This window comes from Hippocampus comes, unplaced genomic scaffold (genome assembly GCF_001891065.2).
Source record: "Hippocampus comes isolate QL1 unplaced genomic scaffold, H_comes_QL1_v1.1 scaffold45, whole genome shotgun sequence".
In the NCBI taxonomy this organism is placed as follows: Eukaryota; Metazoa; Chordata; class Actinopteri; order Syngnathiformes; family Syngnathidae; genus Hippocampus; species Hippocampus comes.
This window is the reverse complement of record NW_017805783.1, coordinates 2,573,282-2,596,447: the sequence shown is the minus strand read 5'-3', so window position 1 is coordinate 2,596,447 and position 23,166 is coordinate 2,573,282. Positions and strand designations below refer to the sequence as shown.

At 41.9% G+C, this 23,166-nt stretch overlaps 1 protein-coding gene across 1 annotated transcript in view; it reads left to right on the top strand.

Annotated features, from left to right (window-relative positions):
* Nucleotides 1-23,166, top strand: part of arvcfb (ARVCF delta catenin family member b) — a 189,839-nt gene that overhangs the window by 129,976 nt on the left and 36,697 nt on the right. Inside the window, exons 5-7 of the mRNA XM_019885104.1 lie at nt 1,079-1,719; nt 12,870-13,375; nt 19,254-19,437. Coding sequence (XP_019740663.1) covers nt 1,079-1,719; nt 12,870-13,375; nt 19,254-19,437 — 1,331 coding nt within the window. The remainder of the gene's footprint in view (nt 1-1,078; nt 1,720-12,869; nt 13,376-19,253; nt 19,438-23,166) is intronic.

The following is a 23,166-nucleotide window of genomic DNA, read 5'->3' as shown; positions in this document are numbered from 1 at the left end:
ATCAAGAATAGCTTTGACATCCAGCTGCTATCTTTGTAGAGTATACTGACTAAGTACTAAATCAAGAGGATGAAAGTGCACTTTTCCTTTCAAGGTCACAAACCTAATTTAAAACAAGCAAATAAGATCTTTTCGAAGCCAAGGCCATATAGCACTAGAACCACGGATACACTAATAATTAATTCGGGACTTGGAATTCCTGAAATTGGTTTTGTGTTCAGACTCACAATTGGGGTGTATTCAAGCCTACAAGACCTGTAACATCTACACTGTTTAGGTTTCCTCAACCTTAACAAAGGCACATATGAAGCCCATCAGAGTTGAATGCTGGAACGAGATGAACATTTCAATGAATTATCTTGCAAAGAAATGCTGATTAGTCAAGGTGGAATGACTAATCCTGTTGGATAGAAAAATAAATGCATCAGAATGGCCCCTCTGCAGAGGACAATTTATTTTCATCAACATAATTGATTCGGAGATTACCTTATAGCTTGGAATGCAATAAGTAATTATTGATCTCGAACAGTATTCACCGGGCAGCAAATTGTTTTTTTGCATTCTGAATAACACAGCTAATGAGGTTTGTTTGCTCTATATCTTCGGTAAGGCTCAGAGGAAGAATAATTCAGTAGCTATGGAATGAAGTGAGTGTGAGATAGCTCTGTGAAGGTCTGCTCGTCTTGGAAATACAGCTCTGAATAACAGTGAGGTTCGCCCTAGTCAAGGTCTGGTGGCGTTGTAACGCTCAGGTGTCTCTCTGAAATCATACTTCAAGATAAGCCAGACAACATGATTACTCTGTTCATGTCAGCTGTGGTTTTTGTCTAGTAGTGTTAGCAAATCAGACCCGATTTTTAGAGCATGGCATAGCAGTGGCTATTATTGTATCTTCGTGCAAGCATTGACAATTTTGCCTTTTTTTCCTGCATGGTGTTCCACGAGTGTCTAAGAACATTTGTATGAAGAGAGGTGCATGGTTTACATTGTTTCCTACGCTGGCTGATAGTGGCATCATGCTACTTGGATGCGAATTAGTGTTCAGTTGGATGACAGGTACATGTGGTTTCTTCTGCAGGTGACCAAAATGGTGAAGACGGTGACCACACGAACTGTGCGTCAGGTTCCTCTTGGCCCTGATGGCTTGCCGATGCCTGAGGGTTCATCCCCATTGGGAAGCTACACCGATTCAATTGACCGGCGCTACATCAAGAACGGTGGCGATCGCTTCATCACACCTCAAGCCTCATCCACCTTGACACGCTCCTACAACAACTCCTACAATGATTCTTATGGTGAAACGCCAGAGAGTCAGTACATTCGCCATTACGGTCTGCATGATGGCTACGCTGATTTGACGGAGAACTACGGCAGCCTGTCACGAGGCATCAACTTCCGTCCTCCTCGCTACCCCTACATGCCTAATAGTTACCGGCCAGAGAACAGCTATACACTGCCCATTCGTAAGGATGACTATGGCCACGTGGCCCAACCCCAGGTGCCCATGGGTAGCAGCACTGTGGACCTGAACCGCTCCCAGCCCGAGCGCTTTCAGGCCGAACCATATGGCCTGGAAGATGATCGCCGCAGCTTCGGCCCTGAGGACGAGGAGCCATATGAGCTCGAACCTGACTATTCCACGGCTAACCGGCGCACACTAAAAGGAGCCAACCGGGGTCGCACCCACCGGGAACCACTTCGTGATGGGCCCAGAGTCAGGTGAGGAGAAACGCTTAATATGGTTATGATCTCCCTTCTTATTTGTGACTTGTATGAATAATAGCCTCCTTTCTGTACATTAGTCGTTGTTTTTTTTGTACACAATATGAACACAGTCCTGGGCTCTGCTGAGTGTAGTAATTGCTGTCAGCAGTTGGGTAAGACCGCTTTCTTCCCTATGAATGTTAAATGCTTATTTTAGTAGGTTATACTAAATTCAGAGGATACAAAGTGTACAGTAAACACCCTTATACAAATGGTAAGTTTTTGTGATATATTAAAAAAAGAAAGTGACTTATAACCCACCCAAAAAATACAACAACTCATCTTTTAGAGAGGGGATGGAAAAAAGAAACAACCTAGATATCGTGATTGCATAAGTGCTCCGTTTTGCAACTATTAGAGCTTCCACTCGTCTGGCAAGTTTTTGAAGTGGGTCTGTGGGAATTGTTTTATTCATCCAGAAGCACATTTGAGAGGTCAGACATCACTTATGTTGGGCCTGGGAGAAGGCCTGATGGCTCACCGTGTTTGTTGTAGTGTATCTCAAAGGTGTTTGATAGACTTATGGTCAGGGCTCTGTGCGGACTTGTACGCTTGAATGGACCTCAATTTGTTCACTGCTGTGCAGTCATGCTGGTACAGAGCAGAAATTGGCCTTCGGTCAACTTGGAAGCACACAATTGTCCAAACTTTATGAGTAAAATATATAATTGTGATTTAGATGGGCAGCCCGGTGATCCAGTGGTTAGCGCATCGACCTTACAGTGCTGAGGTCGTGGGTTCGATCTCGGCTTCGGCCTCCCTGTGTGGAGTTTGCATGTTTTCCTGGGCCTGCGTGGGTTTTCTCCGGGTATTCCTGTTTCCTCCCACCTTCCAAAAACATGCATGGCAGGCTGATTGAACACTCAAAATTGTCCCTTAGGTGTGAGTGTGAGCGTGGATGGTTGTTCGTGTCTGTGTGCCCTGCGATTGGCTGGCAACCGGTTCAGGGTGTCCCCCGCCTACTGCCCGAAGACGGGTGGGATAGGGTCCAGCACAGCCCGTGACCTTTGTGAGGATAAAGCGGTTCAAAAAATGAATGGATGGATGGATTAGTGTCCAAATCTGTCGGCCCCCAGTCACCCTGACCCGTACCGCTCTTTGGGCCATTTGGAACTGTGCCACACAGAGAGAATGAACAAAAAATATTTTCTTGGCGGTCAGAGTCTGAAAAGAATTTTATTTGGAAAACCTCTAGCATCCGCCTTTGCCTTTGTACACGTCCAACTGCTTGTCTCGGTCCCGAGATACAATACATGAAAAAAGAGTCCACAAGCTGGCAAAAAGGGGTAATAAGACAAACGTCTTTGGAGAGCTTCTTCGGAAAGAGGAAAAGGTCAATTGGTGAGACAGAAGATGAAGAGCCTACAATTTCCAAGGAAAAAAAAAAAAAACAGCTGCACGAAAGTGCCCCTAAAGGTGATTTTCTTGCAACAAGCCTATTCTGTGCCAGAAGTGGCGACAGGCTCGCAAATGAGGCAGCGGAGCCTCGACAACTGCCAATAAAGCTGTGAATACCTCGGCTCTATTTCCAGGTCACATCTTTGTGAAGCACAATTATCTGAAATGATGGCGAGCAAGAGCAAACCAAAATTATGGAGTAGCAAAAACAACACTCTTGCCCCTAAAATTGGACCACCTGAAAATCATTGACCTTTTTCTTAATTACCTACTTATTTTTCAACTACACCGTATACTGTGTATAAAAATAAAGGCAGCATCACATATATTTATATCCAATAATAGTCTGGCTGAATGAAATATGTCAAAATGGTCCTTGCCTTTGATTTTTCTGTATGTAGCCCTTGGAAAAAAAAATGAAGAAACCCACTTTTTTTTTGGGTTGAACTCGTCGAATTTATCGAAGTGCTTTAATTCTAATCACGTTTTCCTTTTTTAATTTTTACTGACTTTATCATGCATTTCTCACAAGGTTATTATTATTATCAAAACTATGAACATGAATTCCGTTTTTATTTTTTTATTTTTCACTTTAACCTGAGAGGCTCATTTTTAAAAACCTCAGTCAAGATAGTCAAAAGTCGTGTAACTTGGCAACCCAGTCCAGATGAGCAACAGTAGCAATGTGTGTGTGTGCTACAGTATGTGCCTCACATGCATAAAAGTGTTTAATTATGCTAGATGGTCTCTGAGACAAGCAGTTACGATATGCATCCATCTCCTATCTGATCCGCTTATCCTCATGAGGATTGCGAGCCTGTTGGAGCCTGTCCCAGCTGACTTTGGGCAATAGGCGGGGGACATCCTGAACCAGTTGCCAGCCAAGCGCAGGGCACACATAAATTAGACAATCAACCATTCGCGCTCACACGTAGGGACAATTTAAAGTGATCAATTAACCTACCGTGCCTGTTTTTGAAATGCCGGAGGAAACCGGAGTTCCCAGAGAAAACCCATGAGGGAGAATCAAACCAGAGACCTCTGCACTGTGAGGCGGATGTGCTAACCAGTCGCCCACCGTGTCAACTATAGTTCCAATAGTCGAATGAATTTGATAAGCGCAGTATCGTCTGTATTGTTTAGCGTATGCATTTGCAGCCTCAAAGAAATAAGAATTATTTTGCTGCTGAGTACTAAAACTTTTGAGACTTTCTGCCTAATTTACAATTTTGCTTTGATGTCATGATAGTGTTTCGCTGGTCAAAAATAGTTTTCTTTGTTTGAATTATTGAATTACTTCAATATAGAGTATACCCCCATTTCAAAAAAAAAAGGTTGGCTTCTCAACATTTCTTTTCAACAAGCCACGACCAGCTTTTTTTAATGTATCAATAATATGCTTTTGGTACAAGACGAGGGAACGTCAATTCTTTTTCATTCATCTCTGCCGAGACGATGCTGTTAACACACTTGACGAGACTCCTTTAGCTTTTTCTCCTGACCCACCAGTTATCTGGCCGTGACTACATGACGCTGCAATTTCCCTCATCCATCTGTAATGCGTGAGTCAGTGTGTATCCACTGCCACAGTTCTGCATATATGCATCTGTGTGTGTGTTTGTGTGTGTGTGTGTGTGTGTGTGTGTGCGCGTGTGTGCGTGCGCGCTTGTGTGTGTGTGTGTGTGTGTGTGTCCCTCATGCCGGTGTGATTAATAGATGCTTTTGAACTAGGTCAGACTATCGGGACGTCTACTAGGCAATCTCTAATGACTCATTTCTCCTTGGGCAACCTGCACCTGGACACCCGCATCTTGGGGTCACCACACACACATACAGTATACATACACACACACACACACACACACACACACACACACACACGCGCGGGTTTTTGATTGAGAGTTGGGTTGTCTCATTCTAATCAAGTCATGTCTTTAGGGGTTGTCCCACGGAAGTGATTTGTCACCACCCAGCTCCTCCTCCTCCTCCTTGCACCGTCACCCGCACTCCCCACCGCTTCCCTTCATCCTGCCAGAAGATTTCCTCAGAGAGCTGCATACTCTGTTTGATACTTTGCTTCCTGTTTATCATGTTTGAGCTTACCCCGAACAGTCCCCTAAATAATAGAATAACCTTTCTGTCTATTCGGAATAATGCAATCACCCAGTAGTGGCTGTGAGTGATATAATGCAGAGCATTGGTGAAAAGCAAGCCATAAACATTACGGGCTTGCCGCTTTGTTGTCATTTTTTGCCATTGCTCAGCCAAGCGTTTTGCATCATAAAACAACTGTCCATAATGCACAGAAATGCTGTGTATGCTGGCAGTATTCACTCAAATGCTCATAAACACTAAAAAGATGAAAACATTTTAACAATTTCTAATCCTTTGAAGTTCCTCTTCCGACAATACACATTCCAGAGGCATGCGTCATGGACCGCTTTTTATCAAAGGATGGTGAAAATAATTGATAGAAAGCTGGTGAAGGTGTGATTCATTTGAGATGAATGTATTGTATTTGTGATTGAGTTAGGTGACTGGGTCCAATTATAGTGTGTACAATGCAGTGTTCCAATTACAGTAAGTATTGGTTGTTAAATAACTGTACTGCAGTCCATCCTCAAAAGCCGGGCTTTACATGAAAACTTTTTTGTCATTCTGATTGAAGATCTCTGGTCAACTGTTTACATGTGACGCGATCTGGTGTTAATGTGCTACTACATTTATAAAGACGGGGCTGAGTCTATTTAAACACAATTGTTGCGATTGTTATTACACTTTTTTAAAAAGCAACAGCTTGATGAATAACAAGTTTCAAGTAGTTAAAAACAACCTCTCCTTCACAGACAAGCTCAGTTTGGAAGCCATAATTTCAAGGGCGTGAACGACGAATTCACGGCACGTTTACATCAAGAAAGAGCATGCGCAGACAGGACATAGCCTGGCAATTCCAACTGAAGCATGTATGATACATGACTTCTGTTCAGATTGGCAAAAGGAATGTACTACATCTGTGAATCTGATTGAAATCCCATTCGGATTTGGCCTGTTTGCTCCAATTGATGTGTTTATATGGTGCATTTTCATTCGGTCTAGGCACTGGTTACATTCGAATCGGAATACTGTATTGGAATGTAATCGGAATAATGCACATCTGGATATTGATCTTCCCTTTGAGAATTCTGCATATATGCTCAATTGGGTTCAGGTCACCATGGGACGGTGAGTTGTCTTGCCTGACAATTATACAGTGGCCTATAGCTTCAGGCACCCTAAAGCGGCCTACAACTCAATGATGTTGCAGCCTTGTTGGGATGTGGTGGCTATGCACCAACCTTCTCGAAATGCATACATCTGGACCATCCAAACATTCACAGCATTCATCACAGTGAATACAACTCTTTGAGCTATTTGTATTTCTGAAACAACTGCCAGTTTTTCTCTTGGTGAGATTAATGAGGGGTGGCTGAAATATGGCTTCATGAATGGCCGCAAGCCTTCCTGCATTGAGAGGTTCTTGGGACTCTGGAGACATTATCAGCTTCAAATACCTAATTGCTGCTCGTCAGTAGCTTTTCAAAAGTTGCTTTCTTTCCATTCGTCACGTTCTGGACTGAACCGAATAATGTTCCAGAAATTCAGGCTCAGACAAAATGTGATTACAAAAATATTTATTCCAGAAAAGTGCACCGACAAAGTACAAATTGGAATCGCTGGTCACAAGGAACCAAGAAAAAACAAGGCTTAAAACAAAAAGTGCTTACAAAACGCAAGGTACGAGAGAACACTGATAATAATGATAATAATAATGATAATAATAATAATAATAATAATAATAATAATAATAATAATAATAATACATTTAGCCTATCCCAGCTGTCTTCGGGCAATAGGCGGGGGACACCCTGAACCAGTTGCCAGCCAATCGCAGGGCACATAGAGACGAACAACCATTCGTGCTCACACTCACACCGAGGTTCAATTAGCCTGCCATGCATGTTTTTGGAATGTGGGAGGAAACTGGAGTACCCGGAGAAAACCCACGTAAGCCCGGGGAGAAAATGCAAACTCCACACAGGGAGGCCGGAGCTGGAATTGAACCCGGTACCTCTGCACTGTGAAGTCTACGTGTTAACCACTGGACCACCGGGCCGCCTTTGAATTTAAATTGAATATGCGATTTTGAATAGGTGGGTTTTGAGATGAGATTTGAATGTGGGAGGAGAATCAACATTATGTATGTTGGGTGGAAGTGAGTTCCAGAGAATGCACAAACGAAATATCGCAAGTCCAACAACGCGAAACTAAAGGTCAAGGTCGATAAATAGGAATAACATTCCGCTATGACAAAACAAGAGCGATTATGAAAGATATCGAGAGGTCCAGAATAGAACACTTGAAGCACAACAGCGAGCAAGGTCAATAATCTGACAAGAGACTAGGCACCTTGGCAGACCTTAAATACATGCTAAGCTTGTTTAGTAAACGCGTAACAGGTGCACCTGCTGGAGGGAAACACCCTTCCCTCCAGCTGGGGCTGAAAAACAAAACAAACAGATATGACACTATTGAGCATTTGCATGACAGAAAGCTTATTTAATATGTCTAACATTGATCTCGCTTAAGTTTTTTTGACATTTTCAGTGTTTCCATTCCTTTCACAATGCCTTGGTTTCATGTTCCCATCAGCAGAAAAGTCCCAATTTTCCCACATACTGCATGTAACCTGACTTGCTTTTACATGTAATAATTCCTTCAGTAATTTTCATTTATTTAAGGTCACCCGGGAAGCTAAATTCCTTGTCTCAACTTGATATCAGTGATCTAAACAGAAAGAAACAAGAGATGCAAAAATCTACGCACATTTGTTTTTCTTAAATTGCCAATGCCGAATTATTTGGAGAACAGTGACTATCCATTTATCATCCGTTCACTGCCTCTTGGAAAATTTAGCTCACTAATGCATTCATAGATGAGTGTACACACAAATAACCTGACTATTTAGCAGCCTTATCAACATGAAGTGAATGATCTACTGTAATCATACTAGAGCCTAAAGCCCAGACCCCTTTCATGTCCTGCTCAATACACCCCGCCCCCCTTCTGCCCGCACCCCCGGATGCCCCACGCCAACCTTCCCGTGTACACACAATGGCACCAATTTAAATGCAAATCCTGACATTCCCATCACTCAACCACATGACGTCTGTTTTACCAAAAGCCTGGTCGCGTTGGCCAAGATCTTAGCAAACAGAGCTGCGCAACTGTTCATCTCATCTATGTTGAAAATATGGGGGGAACATGGTTGATCACTGCGGAAAAAATATTCGTTGTACGAGAGACTAGAGCAGGGGTGTCAAACATACGGCCCGCGGGCCGGATCCGGCCCGCAAAGGAGTTTGATCCAGCCCGCGAGATGATTATGTAAAGCATCGGTGTCAAACATACGGCCCGCGGGCCGGAACCGGCCCGCAAGTAGGTTCAATCAGGCCCGCAGGATAATGTAAAAGTGAAAAAAATGCATTAAAGACACAGAATTAATATTTTTAATCAGGTGCAATTCATTGAGTATCCGCAAGGGGACACTGTTTTGATCAGAGAAGAAGACAACAGCAGCCTCAGTCTGTCACTGAGACAGACCCATGACAGCAGACGCTATCAATAGCACTCTCACATTTACACATTTAATAGCACTCTCCTTAGTTTGTAAGGTGTAGGCAGGGATTACATTTAGATTTTATATGCACGTGTAAATGCTTTAAAACTTGCTTTCTTTATGAATCTTGTTTAATCTTAAAGTGCATTACTATATTTTTCAATACCAATTACTTGTTAAAGTTTGTACAATCAGTGGGATCAGTTGCAATGCATATATGTGAATGATAAAAGTAAATTGCACATTTGTCGAAGGAAATGTAAGGTGCTTCATGAAATGTTTTGTAAAAGATATGTTCATTAAATTTCAACATTTTCCTAATGTTCTTGTGCTTCTTTATACCAAAACAAAGGAAAGACATATTGTTTTGGTTATTTATAGCAAAGTATTGTATCATTTTAATGGTCCGGCCCACTTGACATCTACCGAGGCCGTTTGTGGCCCACCATGTGAAATGAGTTTGACACCCCTGGACTAGAGGGAATGATGATCCTGAGATTGTTTTGTTTATTATCTTCCTTCTGTAATAACAGAGATATGAAACTCTTGATGATGACCTCAGAGAATAGAAGTGTGTTTCCTATGGAAGCACTTATTTTGAAAGCTCAGAGTGATAGTTTTTAAAAGATGCCTTGCAATCATTTGAATTTAGGCTTTACCGGCCCCTCTGTTTTGTGGTTAATGGTCTCCCAGGTTTGTACTTTCTGAACTTTTTTTTTGTTATACATGTTCTGTCAAAATTTTTGTTTACATTGGACAAAATGACAAAATTTGGGCACACTCAAGAAGGGGGTATCCATTCAAATGTGCTGCATTTAACCTTGTTGTCTAGCAATGTTTCTATTCTTCACTCTAACCTCATTTTTGGGTTCCTGTTGAATGTAAATTTAGACTGCCATAGTTCCTCGCTCATTATCGGATAATTCCTTTTTCCATCTAGCTGAAGTGGCGATATACAGTGATATCTTATTTCATTGCTCAAGCAATTTGCATTGTATCAATTCCACCAGCAGTAGAATCTGACTCTAACCATCTAACTATAAAAGCTGGTGTCATGCCGCGAGGCAAAATGAAGGGAAAATCTCATCAGAGGAATGCAGAAAATATCCAGCAAGATGCATGCCGGGGAAAACCCATGCAAATGCATAATTGACATAAAATTCATGAAAGCTTGATCTCTCATTGGAATTCTTTGCCAACCAGCACCGTTGGCCACCATTTTGTTGCACAACCAAACCGCTGTACATCAAAAGTTATGATGCGGAAAATGTGAGATGGATCATGTCGTAAAATAAACAAAGCTCATACTGTGACACGAACAGGAAGATGATGAAAGTGTATCATCCGGATTTAAGTCCTTTCCTCAAACTTTTCTCTGCCAGCACCCCGGTGTCATGAAATCATGACTACAAATACAGTTGCTAAAAAAAGTAAGTGAAAACTTTTGGAATAACCTTCATTGCTGTGTAAATTGGTCACAAAATATGATCTGATTATCGTCCCCGTCAGCGTTAGACAAACACAGTTTTCCTTAACTAATATCATGCAAACAACGTGTTTTGATTGAAGGCATCATGCAAACAACAGTACCTGTATGTGAACCTTTGGATGTGATGAATGGTTGAGCGTTTGGGAGCCAGCTTCAACCAAACAGTTTCAGATCAGACCTGCTATGGTCCTGAGGAATTTTCAGCAATATTCTTGGCACTTCTGGTGTGAATCGCTCTGTTGAGGTCATGGGACTGGTCTGACTGGACTACTCCGAAGGCCCATTTTCTTCTGTTAATTAAAGTCATTGAGTTGTTCATTTTCTTTTGTGCTTTGAGTCATTGTGTGGCACTAAGCTTCGAATGGCGGCCGGACGGTTTTAAATTTTCCTGCAAAATATCCGATTAAACTTGGAAAATGAATTCTTCCTTTAATAATACAATCCATTTAGGCCCTCAGGAAGCAAAGCAGTCTCAAACGATCATACCTCCTCTGTGATACGTAATAGTCGGGATGAGGTTTTAAAGTAGTGTGTCTTGCCTTTTGTTCTTCACACACAGTGTTGTGCATTCCTTCTAAACAATTCAACTTTTGTTCTGTCTGTCCACACAATCATATGCCAGTAGCGCTGTGAAACATTGAATTCGACTTGTGCAAACTTCAAACCTGCAGGAGTTTTTATTTATTTATTGATTGACTTATTGATTGATGTATCTATTTATGTTTAACAACAGTGTCTTCCTCCATGGCGTCTTCCCATGACATCCATCTTATTCAGTTATACTAATTGCAGAATTGGCAATAGAGATGTTGCATCAGACACTTCTGCCGGATTGTAATTGACCTCATTGAGCATTCTGTGCTGTGTAATCTGAGGGAGAGAAAGAAAAGTGTTGAACTTCTTAAATTTTTTTGAGGGTTTGTCTACCCCTAGACCAATGGACGTCAAAGCTTTAGAGATACTCTTGCAACTAATTATAGCTACATGCAGGTTAACTATTCTTAACTCATTCACTCCCAAAGACGTATTTAGATGTCTTTTCAGATCTCTTCAGACCCTTTTCAAGTATAGTCAATATAAAATGAGGAGCTGGGATTAAATATGTGGCGTCTGAAAAGACATCGAAATACGTCTTTGGGAGTGAATGAGTTAATAGTAGAGCTTCAAAGAGTTCTTTGATACCAGACATGGTTCACATCGAGAAATGCTTCTTGAGAAGAGCAAACTCTAAACTGTTTGTTTTTTTTTTTTGGTTTGTTTTTTTTTTTTCAATTTAATAAGACAGAACAGTTTTAATAAAGACCTCCAACTTATCACTTTGATTGAAGCCTAGGTTGGCTGACTCTCAACCAGCCCCTGGAGAAGTCATCAGCCTCAGGTTTCACATGCTTTTCTCACCCGGCACTCGGAATTATTTACATGTTGTGTCAAAAAAAATAAATAAATAAATAAATAAATAAAAACACGTTATTGTTTGTCTGGTCTTAAACTATATATTTGTGTGACTTAGATGAACACCAGCTCACATTTTATGACCATTTTTATAATAGAAAATCAGGTACTGCCTGCACTTTTCCTGTCTGCAGTTGTATTCATTCGACTCATGTTACTAGAAACTAGACGGCATGTTTGGGTTTACTCGACTGTGGCACTACATTCAATTCGGCATTCAGTTTGATTTTCTCCATTGTCCTTTTTTTGAGAATGGGAGGGAAGTTGAAGTTTTAATTTCAGCTTGCATGTCCTTTTGAATGAAGAGAAGTTGATTTACAAAAATCCAGCCATTGAAAAAAAAATAACCACAGAAGCTGCATCCTCTGACTAACAGTTTTGGCAGGACTAGTGCATAGATATTGATGGGAAAACTGAAGTGATTTTGCCCATCATTAAAAAGGAAAAAAAAAAAACAACAATACGAAATGGCAGACATGATGTCTAATATTAAAGTCATATTAAATGTTTTTTTCAGGGATGGACCATTTATCGTCCAGTCCGTTAAGCAAATTGGCATCTGCCTGTTTAAAAATGGTGACAGCCAATAAGAGCTCAATCTCAAATCTGGCTATTTTGGTGCTGGATCATCTTTGTTGTATTGAAATTTTGGAACACTTGAGGTACTGTGGAAAATGTTAGGGAGCTAATCATTAAAGTCTTAAATGATTACCTCACCAACATTTTATACACAATACTGAAGAACCACGGGTGGTCCCATAATTTTTTTCATGACGGTTTGCACAAACAATTTTGCAATATTGTTCTTCCTGATTTGTTTCATTTAAACATTTTATTGAGCAAAAAAATGTTTAAACAAACAGAACTTTTCTACCACTCTCTCACTACTTAGGAACAGATTCCAAACTCATACAGTATTTGTGTCTCTCTATTGTATCTTCCTGACACCCACATTCTTTCACCTCGCTTTCACCCCCTCATTAGTCATTGGCCTCAGTTTCCTCCGTCTCTCTGACGAGCTAATTTTGCTCTGAGCCAAATCGCGGTCCCCCTGTATTTAGCCCTCCTATCCCTCTGATCTTGATTGTCCTCTCTCTCTGTGTGTTCTAGAGGCTACCCAGATGAGCCCATCGATACAGAGCATGTTGATGACCGCCACACGTACATCCATGGCATATATTGTGCGCCACTGGCGCAGCCAGAGCGAGGGAGCATGGCCAGTCTGGACCGTATGGGTGGTCGACGTTCACCCTCAATTGACAGCATTCGTAAGGATCCGCGTTGGCGTGACCCAGATCTACCAGAAGTCATTGCCATGTTGGGCCACCCCATCGATCCTGTCAAATCCAATGCTGCTGCCTATTTGCAGCACCTGTGCTATGAAAACGATAAAATCAAAAAGGATGTGCGCCAGCTGAAGGGAATTCCTGTTCTGGTGGGGCTCCTGGACCACCCCAAGTCTGAGGTCCACCGCAAGGCTTGTGGAGCCTTGCGCAACATCTCCTATGGCAAGGACAATGACAATAAGGTGGCCATCAAAAATTGCGATGGCATTCCTGCCCTCATTCGCCTCCTGAGGAAGACGAATGACATGGAGGTTCGAGAGCTCATCACTGGTAAGAGAACCGTTTATTTGTTTCATTTAAAAGAAAGTGCACAAATGTAACTTCTTTTTTTCATTACATTATGAATTCATTTTATTTTACAAACCGAGCAAATGAGATGTCATCTTGGGCGTTTGCAGAGGTCATGGCTCCGTTTAAGCACATGGCAGTAGTATGTGGTGTGAACTCTTTGCTGTAACAAAATTACTTTATTGGTTTTCACCATCTCCACAAAATTTAGCATGTTCGCAGCTCATCTTATTGTTAACATTATTTCCACCTAGATCATTTTTAATTCTTTTTTTTCCTTAACATGCTGTATGTATTTGCTTCAGGTTGGTTAATGCTTCCGTTGAAACGTAAGCCCTCGAGATCGTATTTCTCAAAGCCGCATATGCAACCATCACAGAGACAGCAAATGCATCAAATCAACACCCAACAAAGAAATTAATCATTGCTCAACATCACGGAGCAAAAGATCAGGAGCATCACAAATGAACTTAAAACTAGTTTGTCATTACAGAGTTGGTGAGTTTTGGATCTTGAAGCACTTAAAATAATTGACAATGTCTATATGACCTTGTCAGCATGTTTGAGAATTAATGAAGTTATGCTGCTGCCATCTTTCTAATTAGGACATGCCCTTGGTTTTTCTGTGAGATTTTTCTTTTTTTTTTGCAAGATTTGTATTCTGACTCTCAAGTTATTTCTGCTTTGTTTTCAGTTTTCCTGTCTCAACCATAACCTTGCATTGTTGTTTTGTGATGCTTTTCCCGACTTTCACTTCAGCCTCGTTCGTTTTTTTAAATTTTTTTGGGGGGCGGGGGGGGGGGTTATTCCATTTAGTCTCCTCTTTGGGAGATCAAATGCAAGTGTACAAAGTGTGCATGTGTGTTTATTTTGACAGGGATGTCATGGTGAGTGATGACTTTGGCACAGCAGAGATAATTGCCTTTATAACGCTGCATTGCATTTGCTAAAAATAACCCCGAAACACAAGACATAGTGAAAGGAATGGAGGGGAACCTTTTTTTGTTTTTTCTACTGCTTTTGCTCTCATTTCCTTTCTCGTCTTTTTCTCCTCTCCATTCATTTCCTCCACGTTTGATTTCGCGTATTGCAGTTTCCCAAGCTTCAGGTTTCCCTCTCCAACGAAAAAGGCTTGTCATAATGCAAGCTCAGCTTGCAGCCCCAGACCATCTGGCCAGCATTCGTCAGGTTTTCTTCTAGAATTACATATAATTGAGGGGTTTTAAATATAGAATTCTTTTTTTAGTATTCGTTTCATAAGAATTGGATGTAGGAGTGGTCTGTGACTGTAAAACCACAGAGTTATTCTTCATCCTGCCGCGGAAAGTGATGATGCGGACGTTTGTGTGTTTTCCACATCGGAGGACCCAATCATTTCTTTTTTATTGAGCCTTGTCCATCACACTTCTTTTTATTTTCATCTTCTTAGGCTTCTGTGGTGTTCATTTCCACCAACATGTCGTATGAATTATTCTTTTTTTTATGGACTCTTCCATCAAAGTATTGGCAAAACCATCGTTGTCGGTAAGCGAATGCTGCATTCATGTCAGTTTGTCAGTGTTCAAAAAAATCGCAAATGTTCCTGAAACAGATGTTCACCAACAGTTTTAGCAGGGCAATATATGAATTGAAATCCGTAAAACAATTGTTGCCTGAAATCGATCGGCCTTACTTTAAATGCACAAAAGCTCTTCAATAATAATCAGTAAAACATTTGTGTTCTCCTCCCTCCTGAACATATGAATGAAAAGCTGCATTCGTCAAACCAATACCTTAGTGGTGACATGGATCCACTGATCTTTGCAACACGAGTAAGGCACAATTTCCTTGATACTTTACATCAGGGGTGCCCATTACGTCTATCGCCATCGACCGATAGATTGCGGACTGGTCCCAAGTCGATCGCGAGGGGTGTAGAGGAGGAAAAAAAACAAACAGCCATTTGTGGTCTTATTGCAGTGTACATTGTCTTAATGTACACTGCACCCTAATCATCCTTTCAGTCTCATTTTCACAAAAGTATTTAAAAAATAAAATAAAATAAAGCAGGTAAATCTTTAACCTACGGTGGCGCGTGAACTACGTCACCTGAAGTTGTTAGCGCTCAGCAGTCTGCAATTGCAGCTCGTGATCAGAACTGTTGCGCTATATCTTTTATCGTCATTATTCTCATTCAGAGTTTGTTTCGTGGACAATTCACCGAGGGCACGGACAAAGAATAGGAATCTAGAGGGCCGAGGGAAGCACTTTAAAATGGTACGTGTGAGCTACGATAGTTAACAGGCTGCAAAAGTGCGTCGCATGCCTCCGTTTCAGGCTGTTGCTCATCATGGCGTGCGTGTGTATATGCGTGCGCGTGGGCGGTAATGGATCGATCTTGGGAGGTTGGTTGATTGAAAAGTCGATCTTTGGTCCAAAAAGTTTGGGCACCCCTGCTTTAGATGGATTAATGCTGCTTAAAATGAGATTGCAAACTCATGACCAATCTGCACTGTATAATCGACAGTAATAAACCACTTTTACCTTTTACCACCTTATAATGATTACCTCCAAGTTCTCAGTTTAACAAAAAATAAATTTTAAAAAAACAGAGAACTAATAAGTCTGTCTTAATTCTTAACAAATTTTGGATTAAATGCTCTGACCCTAATGCATGAAACACATTTATGGCAAAAACATTAAAAAATGAAAAAGCATTTAGATAAAGCTTCTACATCTTGTTTGTTGTGACAGGCTCCTTTCCTCTGAGGTTGAGTCAGGGAAGGAATGGGTGGGGGGAGGGGGACGTTAATAAGCAGGCCAAATGTAATAGCTGAGCCAGAGGAGCATAATTTCTGTCTGTGCTCCTCATATAATGTAATTAGTTGTAACCTCAGCTCCTGTGCCATTTCCCGGTCTATGTTCACACAAACCCCAGGCATCGAAGAGAGGGACTAAGCAGAGAAAGTCATCTTAAGCCCACTCAAGCTCTGCTTTTCGTGACACACATTGCTGGTTGCATCCCAGTTTTAACTTTACATTGGCAACCAGGTAGTTTACCCTGTCAAATGTTTCAGATATAAAATAAAACAAGCTTTGAATTTAGATTTGACTGACAGAGATTTTAATCTCTTGTCACCAAAGCTCATCTGTTGGCAAATGAAACACTTCATCATTCTCCGAGAAAACACTCCCACCTCTGGCAGAACTTCACCTACGTTCCGAGGCTAGGCGGGAGACGTTGACTCTCGCTAGACCGAGTTCCACACCTCTGTTGTTGAGATGGCCGAGCGGAGTTTGTGCCCATAAAGTTGTTGATGCCTGTCATTGCAGCAACCCTTGAACCCGTTGGTAGACACCAGCTGTGAGGGGATGCCATCAAACTGAAGAAGGAGTCCTGTCGAGCCTTTTTGGCCTGTGGGACTCTTGAAGCAGCTGGCCAAGTGGAATATCCCTTTGGTGGTCGCAGAGGTTAAAACTTGGGCGTAGGAGTAGTTCAGTGAGGCAGTGGAAAGATTTTCCAAACTTCAGAGAAAATGTTGATCCATCATCTGTCATCTCAGTAGGGGGGAGCATTGCACCATCAACACTATGTACAGTTGGGATGGGGTGCTGCTGACCTCAAATCGGGAGGTTGTGAGTCGGTGAGGAGAATACTTCAATTCCACCAACATACCTTCCATAAGGAAACAGAGTCTGAGTTGGTAAAAAAGCATCTCGGTGCCAGGGCCCCAGGGTGGACGACATATGTCCGGACTTCCTAGAGTCTTTGGATGTTGTGGGGCTGTCCTGGTAGACGTTGCATTGCCATCGGGAAGAGTGCTTCTTGTTTTGGCAACAAGGGGTAGTGGTCACTCTTTTTAAGGATGGAGACTGGAGGCTTTGTTCCAACTGCAGGGGGTTCACACGCCTCAGCCTCTCTGGTAAGGTCTATTCAGGGTTGCTGGAGAGCCGCATCCATCGGGAAGTCAAACATCACATTCATGAGGAGCAGGGTGGTTTTTGTCCTGGCTATGGGACAGTGGACGCGCTCCCCACTCTCGGCAGGGTCCTCTGGTGTGCATGGGAGTTTGCCCAAACATGTGTTTTGTGGACTTGGAAAAGGCATTCAACCGTGTCCCTCTGGGACTTATTTTGGAGGTGCCTCGGGAGTACGAAAAGAAGGTCCGACTGTTACGGGCTGTTTGGAACCAGTATAACCAATGTCAGAGTTTGGTCCGCATTATTGGCAACAAGTTGGCTTCATTTTTGGTGAGGGTGGGACTCCGCCTAAATTGCCCTTGGGCATTGATTCTGCTCATCACCCTTATGGAGAGACCTTTCAAGTGCAGCCAAGGTGTAGAGGGGGCCCAATTTGGTCAGCATCATAAATGACAATCTCCTCTCAATTACCTTACCTTCGTCAAAAAAGCTAAATGCTTAAAGCTTAAGTTGATTTAATAAGGTAAAGAAATTCTAAAAGTGGGTTACTTTTGAGCATTTCTGAATAGTGTAGTGTCGATTTATCTCATTCAATTCTGTGGAGCCAAAGACTCATGCAAATAGTGTCTGTGTCTGAGTCACTGTAGGAGTTTTGATTGCTTTCAATAATCAAATGTTTCTTGCCAAACATATTTCTTTGCAGCATCCAGTTTCTTTCCATTCTCATCATTCTTCACTGCTTGTCTTCCTAAGGCCAACTGGCTGCTCATATGTTGACTGCCTGTTGAGTGGTGCTTGTCACAACGAAAACTGATGCCAGTGTCACAACTGCGCAAGTAATCCAACCTGGCAGTCAGCCGTGAATGTTTGTTTGTCATCTTATTGACATTGCCTGGAGGACCACATTATTCATGTGATTTAAGTGTGGATGATCATACCCACTCTTGAACACCCTTGTGCATTTTGTCGAAAGATATTAACATTGACTCTTGAACACAGATGATAATGCAAGGGTGTAGGTTGAATCCTGTTGATAAGATGTCTACAACGGAATCTCATCCACCCAACCCAGACGTACGCACATAATCACACACACACACACACACACACACACACACACACACACACACACACACTCTCTCTCTCTCACTAAGAACTTGTTTTAGCTTACTCCGGATAAGATTGTCAGTTTTATGCCCCCTAAATGTAACAGCACGTGTGATAAGTGATGACAGACACTCAAACAAACCTGAGTGAGTTAATAATAGTAAACCTTCCAAACATGGATCTCCAACAGTTTTTGTTGCTCCTTATTTAAAGAAGCATACAAAAACGGCACCCTAATTTCCACAAACTTAGTGGAAGGTAGGAGCCTACACCAAGAGAGATCCAATTCTATTCATTCAATTATGTAGAGGTGATATCCTTGCTTCCGATAGAGAACATATTGTGTTGAATACAGACCCTGGATCAGAATTCTGGTTGTGTTTATTTTTTTTAGCTTTTTTTTTTTTTAACACAAAGATTACTGTATATAAATAAACGATGCGATATATCGCCTATGATCGCATGCTGATAGGCAGCTAAACCCACACAGAAAAATGCTAGTGACCTTGCAGAGCTACTGTGGAAAGCAGGTAACATCAGAGCAGGCTTATGAGCACCCCACCATTGTATTCTCTGCCTCAATTGGATTTTCGGCCAATATTGACATGCTTTTGAGTGTGATCATAACGTTTGTCCTACTCGACAGCTGTTATTATAGTGAATCGTCACTCTTTGTATCCCCCCCCCCCCCCTGAATGTCCTTTTTTTTCCTTTCACTTTCAATCTTTTTGGCTGATCCCCTCTCCTCTTTTTTATTGCATGTTTCATCTATAATCCTCTTTCTTTATTGCCTATTTATTTTCCCTCATCTTTACCATCTGTTTCTTCTCTGTACCACCCCACCCTCCAATAGGGACTCTTTGGAACCTGTCCTCCTACGAACCCTTGAAGATGGTCATCATAAACCACGGTCTCCAAACAATGACCAATGAGGTCATTATCCCACACTCCGGATGGGAGCATGAACCAAACGAGGACTCGAAGCCACGTGATGCAGAATGGACCACCGTCTTCAAAAACACTTCGGGGTGCTTGAGGTAGAGTCACCCATTCACTCAAGAATGAGACAAGCATTGCTTTGAGGTTTTGTTCATTTGCATTTCTGCTGTTTTGGACATTAAGTCAAACATTGATTCAAATTTGCTCACCAGTAGACAAATTTAAAGGCATTTGGGTTTTGGGGGGGATAGAAAGCTGTGGTTCGTGTCCCGCTTTTGTTTGTCAGTCCACAGAAGGATTACAAACTGAGCCTTGAAACAATTCTTGACACCACCTGAGCCTTCCACCTTAGATTTAGATTCCCCCACTTCACTATCACATAGCGTGTCACTGCAACCCAGGTGGTGCCACAGCTGCCAACACATCCAACGTGAATTATTGTTTATCTGCTGAAGCAAGTGTACTGGCAATCACCAATCCTTACTCACTCACCATCTTCTCAAGTCTTTTACCCCCCGACATTGTATCATTATATTTCATACGGCAAATTTTAAATTTTACACATGTCGTGTACTATTTTTTATTTTGGCATGCCAGATGTAATGGGCTAATGTCACACTCTACACACAGACAAGCACAAATAATTTAGAAAAACACAATAGGTATCACAATCGGTCATGAGTCCGTGTGATATGATGTGTTGTCATATTTTCATATCATATGGATTTATTCTATATGGTCACTGGTGATGAAGTTGGTCACACAGCTGACTTTCACACAGCCAGACAGAACACCTGAGTGACCGCGGGGTTTGATGTGTGGATGTGAGTGTGACTGTTTGTCTGTCTTCATGTACCCTTCCACTGACCTGCGGGTTGGAACTTGTCATTTGACCACAAATCATCTTGGACTGGTAACATAAAAAAATAAAATAAAAATCAAGAGATGGGTTATAGACATCACTGACATTGCAGTGGCTGAAGCGCGAAATGTCCGTGGGTTCAATTCCCACTCTCTGACAACGTGAATGTGAGGGTTATGTCTCTCAAAACCCCTTGTGATGAACTCAGGAGTTGCCAAACCCATATTTGTCGTGGGCCACATTTTAGTTACCTTTTCCATTGGAGCACCATTATGACTGAAACCATATCAAGAAGTCAGGAATAACGGTTTATTCTAACTATTAACTATTACTAATAACTATTGTCTAAGTTGCTTTAATGAGGGGTTTCATAACAAGATAATGCTTACTGGGCCTTGATTTTGACACCCGTGGATTAATTGGTGACCAGTCATGGGTCTAGTCTGCCTTTCGCCGGAAATCCACTTCCTGTAACTTTGAATAGGATAAGCGGTTGGATGAATGGGGGCGTTATATGATGTTTTCTTTTCTTTTTTTTAAATATATAAACAAGTAACAGAAAATATCGTCATAGAAAGCAAACAAAAATCTACAAAACCACATTCAAAAGAATATTTTACCCTCTCTGCCTCCTTGTATGCTTGCACACAGTTTTCGTTATTCGTCTTCAAATTGAAACTTTCGAGCGACCATCTCAAAGCCACTTTGTGTGTGGGTGTGGGATGTCGGTTCGTGTGTGTCTGTTTGGATTATAATGCCTCATGCCTGACCGTGCTTGCCAAGCTTGTCTAGACTGTATTCTGGATCTGAACATATTGCAGCGGGCAATGCTTCATCTCACTGGTTTACATTTACAACATACAGGCAGTCAGAAAGTACCTCACTGACTCTCCTCTCAAAGACACCCTTGAAGCCCCCCCCCACACCCACACACCCACAAATCAATCAATCAATAAAACATCTTGCTGTTCTTGAGAACCAAGAGAGAATCAATGAAAGTTCTCAGATGTAGTTTGAAAAAGTTACACCAAAAGCATTGCTGTTTTTACTTCATTTAACATGAGTTACGACCTCTGCCTTTTTCCACATATGTGCATTTGTCAGCTTCTCTACAAACACAAGCACTCGTTACCCCTACCCCATATGTTAGCGCTGGCAGAAAACACACAGAGTCTTCCTGTCAATCTCCCTCGCCCGACAATTAATGCAGGCAGCGCTGCTGAGAAAATGGCTCCATGGTAACTGCAAGCAAGCCTGCAGTTTCCTCGACGCAGAGTTAGTGCCTTGGGAAGAAGTGCTGATGCCAGAGGGAATTTGTTTACTCACACCACATCAGAGACGTCACACAGTTCCTTTTGACTGAAATTTTCATTGTATTAAAAAGCATCCTCCATTGATGTGTTTGATGTCCCGTCTAACTGCAAAGAGGGAACGAACATGTTCCATATCTTCTTTTTGTCCGGGTAGACTGTTTACAAGATTTGGAAGTGAGTGTTATTGGGAAATTGTTGTCTGTTCATTTCGATTTTGTGAGGATGAGAGGGACAGACATTCCGTCTCCGTTTCAGTTCATGTCAAAGATGTTTGCGGGGGGTGCTTCTAAAAATTGTTTGCACCACATTTGATCCATAAAATTGTACATCATATGAAAATGAAGACTTAAGATTGACCAATGAGCCTAAGCCACCCCTGAACGTGTCTCGAGATTTCTGCCCAATTATTTAACCTTGTACCAGTTTGCATGAATTGCACATACAGGGTTTTTCCACACTCACTTACATTAATGGCAGAGATGGGGAGGGGCTCCAACCATCCCAGTCTGCCTCCATCAGTGACTCCCCAGTTTATTCCCAGCTGCTTTTCTCCAGAGCAGCTGATAGCCTCATAACTGTGCAGTACCGGAACTAGGGTCATTAGCTACACCTACTGAGATTCAATACAAGACATTTATAAAACAACATTTACAGACAAATGTACTGTACCGTGTCCTGATTGACGGAGGAGACATACAGTATCTTCATTTGAACAATGGAGATGTATGATTCGTATTGTGACAGCACCATGACGTAGTCGTTGGCATGTCTGCATCCTTGTGCGAAGTCTACATGTTGCTTCCATGATTTTTTTTTTCACCCCCATTCCTCCGACTTGCTCCCACATTGCAGAAATATGCTTGGCAGAGATGGGGAGGGGCTCCAACCATCCCAGTCAGCCTCCATCAGTGACTCCCCAGAGTCAGAGACAGAGTCAGAGCTGCTTTTCTCCAGAGCAGCTGATCGCCTCATAACTGTGCAGTACCGGAACTAGGGTCATTAGCTACACCTACTGAGATTCAATACAAGACATTTATAAAACAACATTTACAGACAAATGTACTGTACCGTGTCCTGATTGACGGAAGAGATGTACAGTATGTTCATTTGAACAATGGAGATGTATGATTCGTATTGTGGCAGCACCATGACGTAGTAGTTGGCATGTCTGCATCCTTGTGCGTAGTCTACATGTTGCTTCCATGATTTTTTTTTTTCACCCCCATTCCTCCGACTTGCTCCCACATTGCAGAAATATGCTTGGTAGGTTAACTGAAGATTTTAAATCAGTGGTGTCAGTCTCATTTTTGTCACGGGCTTCGTTGAAGTTATGGTTTCCCTCTGAAGGCTGTTATGACTGTGAAAGCATACAAGTTTTATCATATCAATGGTTCACAAAAAAAAAAAAAATCATGGATAACTACTTTTGAAATCGAGACGTCAAGAATTTGTTCAACTATTTTTCAAGTTACTGTCATAACGTACCAAGAAAATGCTTGCGAAAGCTTGACCTTAGTACATATTTCAAATGATAGTTTGAAAGTTGACATGCTTGATTTGCTTTCGTGGGTCACATAAAATGATGCGACAGGGCAGATATGGCGCCTGCTCTTTGCTCTAAACTGTCCATCGGTGTGAATGTGTGTGGATGG